At 36.6% G+C, this 6,463-nt stretch overlaps 1 protein-coding gene across 1 annotated transcript in view; it reads right to left on the bottom strand.

Annotated features, from left to right (window-relative positions):
• The window catches only part of LOC117959202 (placenta-specific gene 8 protein-like), a gene marked incomplete at its 3' end in the record, with an annotated part of 28,505 nt that extends 28,027 nt beyond the window's left edge, over positions 1 to 478 (bottom strand). The window contains exon 1 of the mRNA XM_034896209.1: positions 360 to 478. Within this exon, the coding sequence (XP_034752100.1) occupies positions 360 to 389 (30 nt within the window). The remainder of the gene's footprint in view (positions 1 to 359) is intronic.
• Positions 479 to 6,463: the final 5,985 nt, after the last annotated feature.

Below are 6,463 nucleotides of genomic sequence, written 5' to 3'. Positions count from 1 at the left end.
GACTCCATAGTTATATGTCTGCCACCGGCACAAGATTTCCTACATTTTGACCAAAAATAATTTCTAAAGAGTTAAAACCGGAGAAGAGAGAAAGCAATTTGTTTGAAAACCTTTCAGTAAATCGTACTGCAGCCCCCCCCCCTTCTATCTCTCACCATCCACCACATACACACACATTGGAAACGTCAGTTAGGAGTCAGTTGGTCAACATGGCCTGCAGGGAACAGTGTCATGATAGGTGTGTGTGTGTGTGTGTGTGTGTCTGTGTGTGTGTCAGAACCTGTTGCTATAGTTATTTCCTCAGAGAAGAATCCAGATAATATTTTTTTATGTTTTCTGTTAGCAGTTGGTGAGCCTACCGCAAAAACGTTAAGTCCAATAGACTCCATATTCACATGTCTGCGACCGGCACAACATTTCCTACATTTTCACCCAAAATGATGTCTAAAGACTGAAAACTGGAGGAGAGAGAGCAATTTGTTTGCTAAGTACTACATCATTGAAAACTTAATTACATATTTAAAAGACACGATCAAAATCATTCATCACATATTAAAGTACAGTTCTGGCCTGGACATTTCTGATTAAACCATCTACAGTAACAGAACATTTATGTTGTTTTCATCAAAGTTCAACTTTAGAAACACAAATCTGCCTGAACGTACAGATTACAGTTAGCTAGTTACAGTTAGCTAGCAGTTAACGCTACAGGTTACAGTTAGATAGTTACAGTTAGCTAGTTTTAGTTAGCAAGTTATAGCTAGCTAGTTACAGTTAGTTAGCTAGCCTGAAGAGGTCATGAGAGTGCAGTTTCTTACCTTAGACACCGGGTCAAAGAGACAGTTGGATGTGGATGTAAAGTATTTAGGTTAAAGCCGAAATCCAGTGGGCCAATCAAAGTTCTCCTATCCCCACACTCTGATAGGTTAATATTGACCTCCTCCCCCCTCCCCCCCCCCCCTCCCAAAGAAAGTAAGTCTCTGTTTCAAATCATAACTGCTGGTTGCTATGGAGATGCATCCACTAGGGGGGAGGGAGAATCTTTTTTTCATCTTTTTGAAAATTTTGAAAAAGGCCAAAAGCTGTGTGTGTGTGTGCGTGTTTGATTGTGTGTCTCAGTGTGTGTGTGTGTGTGTGTGTTTTTATGTCTCTCTGTGTGTCTCTCCCTCTCTTTGTGTGTGTTTGTGTGTGTGTGTTTGTGTGTCTCTCTGTGTCTCTCTCTGTGTGTGTGTGTGTGTGTCTCTCTCTCTCTCTGTGTGTCTGAGTGTGTGTGTTTCTCTCTGTGCGTAAGTGTGTGTGTGTTTGTGTGTGAGTGTGTATGTGTGTGTGTATGTTGACTTTGTTTAGCTACATTTGTGGGGACCAAAAACCGGGAATACAGTATACTTATGGGGTCCTGACAGCTTTGTGGGGACAAAATGCTCCCCACAACTTTAAAGGGCTGTTTAAGGGTTAAGACTTGGTTTTAGGATTAGTGTTAGAGTTATATAGAGGTTATGGTTAGGGTAAGGGTAAGGGATAAGGTTAGACATTTAGGTTTGATGGTTAGGTTAAGGGTAAGGGATAAGGTTAGGCATTTAGGTTTGATGGTTAGGGTAAGAGACTAGGGACTGCATTATGTCAATGACTGGTCCCCACAAAGATAGTGAGACGCACTTGTGTGTGTGTTTGTGTCTGAGTGTGTGTGTCTGTGTGTGCGTCTCTGTGTGGTGTGTCTGTGTGTGTGTGTGTCTGTGTGTGTGCGTCTGTGTATGTGTGTGTGTGTGTGTGTGTGTGTGTGTCTGTCTCTCACACCAAAGCCATATCCTGATAGCTGAATATTTTGTGAACGTTTTAAAGTTTGAACCACGTCTGTAGGTGAAAGGATGAAGGAGCTGAACATTTTGGGAGCAGAAGAAGATTTGAAGGATTTGAAGCTTGCTCTCATTGACTTTAATGTTAAAATAAGCTTAATATTTGAAAAAGTATAAATAGCATAAAAATAGTTGAAAAAGTCCCATCATCTGCTGAAAGAGCTGAAGATTGTAAAAGTTAAACGTTTAAATAGCTGAAAGTTTGCAGAAGTTAGAGAGAGACAAAAAACGTACGGAATAATAAAAATAAAGAAAGAACCTATGCTATTGCAGCACATCGGCACACTGAATTAATAGTAATTTCTATTGAAAAATGAATGTCAACTGCACAATCAAATGAAGAACCCAATGAGTATTTGATCATTTATGAATAGCCCAACTGTTCAGATCCTCAAAAGAGTTCTATCTCTTTAATTGTTTGGCTACTTTTGCAGAGACCTTATTTTATAACAAAAAAATATGCTGAGCTTGAGAATGAAACGTTATAAAAAAGAATACACACCTTTGGCGATGATTTCATGCCTGTGTGCCAGAGATCTGCAGTCGCTTTGCAAAAAATTATATAGTTTTACCACTTTTTTGTGATACTTTTTCGCAACTGAAAGTTAGTCCAGTTCATTCCAACAACCAACAAAGACAGATGTGGAAAGCACATTTACTGAAGTACTTGAGTACAATTCTGAGGTATTTGAGTATTCAAATATGATGCTTCTTTCTACTTTTACTGTTCTTCACTTCTTCACTAAATATTGTACTTTTTCCAGTTATCTGACTATAGTTACTGGGTACTTTGCAGATGAAATGCTTTGTTATACACTAAATGAAACCACCCCATTTTGTATGAAATAGCTCAAATCTGCTCCACCTCGGCCAACTACAAACAACAAAATTCTGCAGAATGGGTACTTTTACTTTAATACTTTGGCTAAAGTACCAAAGTGAAGTTGTGTTGCTGCGTTAACCTAAGTAAAGGACCTGAGTACTTCTTCAACCACTGAACTAAAGGTAGTAAATTACATGCTTAGATTATCTCTTAACCGTCATGTTGTCCTCGGGTCAAATTCCCTCGGATTCCACACAACGCTCTTTGGCAAGTACAAATCTCTACTTTCATTAGTTTTGGGGTTTCTGGTTCAATTTTAAAGCATTTGAATGAAAAATGTAAGTGGTTTTGAAATAGTATTGAGTAAAAGTTGACATATTCCAGTCTGTGATTATCCATCAACAACATTCCTTTAATTTTAGTCTAAATAATTCCTAATTTCTGCTCTTTCTAACTCAGACATTAATTTCCTATAAATAAGGGTTAATTGACCACAAAATCCCAAAATAACTGTAAAACTGAAGGTAATAAATCAGTGTTGTGTAGTGTTGAAAATGTCAAATAAAGTGACAAACATTAGAAAAAAAGGCAACAAAAATGTGAGAAAAAGTTAAAAACAGTGATAAAAAGCGTCAGTAAAAGTATTGATTTTCATTTTTTTTGGCAAGACAACACAAGGGTTAAGTTTTAAACATCAGATCATCTGTTATATGGCCGACACACCTTGTCCTCTTTCCAAGAACATTGTAAGCAATCTATACGGGAACGGCCTTTGAGTGCACATGTCAAACAGCTCAAGAATGATTGATGATTATATGAGCATGTGTAACCGGTCTGGTCCCAGTACCGGTTACCTGCGTTGTGTCTAACAAGTGAAGCAGACGACTGGAGACTCAGGCCTTGGCATAGGACATTTATTGCTGGTCAGTGCCCTGTTAAGTGTTTTAGAGAAAGAAAACACAGCGTTCTTCATTCGCCCTCAACACACGCCGCTCTCGGCCAGATCCAACACCGTCTGACAATTTACATTCTTAATGAAATAAAGATTCCACATATTAAACAATAAATGCAAAAATACAACTTAAGAATATAAGAATACTTTGTTACATGTAGCCCAAACAAAACTGCTTTCAAATGCCTCACACTTCCCCACAGCATTACAAAATATACACTTTAAATCTAATATAAATTCAGTGCAAATAACATACCCGTTGAGTGTTTTAGAGAAAGAAAACACTGCAGCGTTCGTTGTTTTCCGTTTTGTTGGGTCTGGGTCGCAGACCCGTCTCTCTCTCTTCTCATATCCTAGGAGGGGATGAGAACATGAGTTGAAAAAGAGGTGAGACACAGAAAGGAGAATAGAGACCTTTTCTGTTTTTGCTTACTTTTATAACGGAATAAATATACTTCATATACATTTAAATTTATGGTTTGTTCCGTCTTTTGTCCACAGTTTAAAAATGTAAATGTTACAATGATTCCTGGTGTATTTTTGTAAATTTGGGTCCCGGGGAGACACCAAATTTCTCTTTTGGGTCTTGAGCTAAAAAAGTTTGGGAAGCACTGCTTTAAAAGCATGTTTTGAGTTTTATGCATGTTAAATCCCTGCTGTGTTCCTCTCTGCCACACGGTGGCGCTGCTTCCCACATTATCTGACCCCCTCTCTCAGGCTGTGTAATGACAACCTGACTGTAATGATACAGGCTGCTACATAATGAGCAGATGGAACTAAAACTCAGGAGAAGGCATGATTTTCAATTTCCTACAGACTAAAGATAGACGGGGGATAAACTGCACCAAAATACACGGGGCCGCCATCAGCCTGCACTCTACAGCAGACCCCCGAAAACCCTTTCACCAGACAGAAAATCCATCAAACCTTTAAACCTGAATACTTTCTGGCAATACATAAACATATTCTAAAGACCCGGGGCTATATGCCATTTATTTATTTCAGCATTAAACAGAGTTAAAGACTTTAACTGTCAGCAGTTTTCGTTAGTTAAATCGTGCCAAACAAATGTCAGATTATGTTCTATTTTTTCAGATATTATGTCTTGTTGATATCTGCGGTTGCTGGGTGATCATCTACTGCATGATATCACCTCTTCTGTACGGAACGATACGAGCAGTAAGAAGATTTACACTGCAAAGTACATTTACCCTTATATAAGTTTGAGGTATTTCATTGTAAGCTACTTTATACTTCTACTCGACTACATTTCAAAAGGGAAATATGGTCCTGTTTTACCGCCACTACATTAATATCAGCTATAGAGTAAGATATTTTCATAAAAACCTGTAAGTTCACTAAACATGAAGCCTTATTATAGATAAACTACCCAAAGTATTTGAAATGAGCTGTTTTAGTAGTAGTAGCACCTACAAAAAGATAATTACATAACCCAGACAGCAGTCATTCTGCATTGTTTTTAATTTACTTTTCATGCTTAATGTATATTTTGTTCACTGATGGAAGAAATGCTCCACCCTTTAGTTGAGAAAAAGTACAAGTTACAAGACTACAGTACAAGTAAATGTCTTGCATTCAAAATCCTACTTAACAGTAAAGGAGCAGAATGTACCTAATGTATCAGAAGTACTTATTAAAAAAAAAAGCATTTGATAGATTATATGACATTAACACATTGTTAATACCAAAGCATTGATGTTAGAGCAGTATTTAACTGTTGTAGCTGCTCCAGGTGGAGCTACTTTTACTCCAGAAGTTACATATACTTAAGTACTTTACTCAAGTGTAAATTTGAGGTACTTGTATGTCCATTTCGTCCAACTTTATACTTATACTTAACTACGTATCGGAGGAAAATATTGTACTTTTGACTCCACTACATTATTTTTTGACAACTATAGTTACAGCAAATTACAATTTTACTTCTAAAACACATGAGCTTTTAGAATAGATACACTGTTATAGATTATACTATGATAATAATAATAATCTTTATTTATAGAGCACTTTTCAAAAACAAGTTACAAAGTGCTTTAACAAGTGTAAAGACAAAAATACCCAAGAGACAATAATACAAAAAAGATAAAAGCATGAAAACATACCCAACCTTATAGAAAGGAGTTCAAATCAGCGTGACCAGCATCAGCTTAGAAGATATATATCAATATCAATGTAATATTGATATATTGCCCAGCCCTAATCTGCAGTATAAAGAAAAAAGGATGAAATTGAATATCATTCGACTATTACATTTACATTTTTCATTACATGTTGTGTCAAGTTAAACTCAAGTTGAACTCAAATGATCCTACTTAGAGATGCATTAATTAATTTATTAATTGCCAACTAATCAATTAATTGCTTTTTTATGAAAAAAAAAGGTAAAACATTTTACAATACAAAAATGAATATGTTCTAGTTTCTTCTCTCCTTTGTGACAGTGAACTGAACATCTTTGGACAACACAAGACTTTGGAGGTCATCGTCTTGGGCTTTTTTATTTATTTATGTATTGACAGAATTGTGCATAGAATATTTTTAAACCCAATGTTTTCCTTTGGTCATGTAAAGTTATCCTTTTTTTTTTATTACATTGTGATACTTGACTCAATAAACTTACTAACTATCTATCTGTGGCCAGTAGGGGGCAGCCTCTTCAAACTGGAATGACAACAAACGGCATAAAGCAACTTCTCTCTTATGGAACTGGGCAGAGCTGTAATAGACCGGGCAGTAAAAGTCCCACATAGAGTTTGAACAAGTACATTTGTTGTTCACATGTCATAAAAATTGAAATGTATTTGATGGCTCCCC

The sequence above is a fragment of the Etheostoma cragini genome, chromosome 16 (genome assembly GCF_013103735.1).
Source record: "Etheostoma cragini isolate CJK2018 chromosome 16, CSU_Ecrag_1.0, whole genome shotgun sequence".
NCBI classification, from domain to species: Eukaryota; Metazoa; Chordata; class Actinopteri; order Perciformes; family Percidae; genus Etheostoma; species Etheostoma cragini.
Note: the sequence above shows the minus strand (reverse complement) of the source record. Positions and strands in the feature narration are given on the sequence as shown.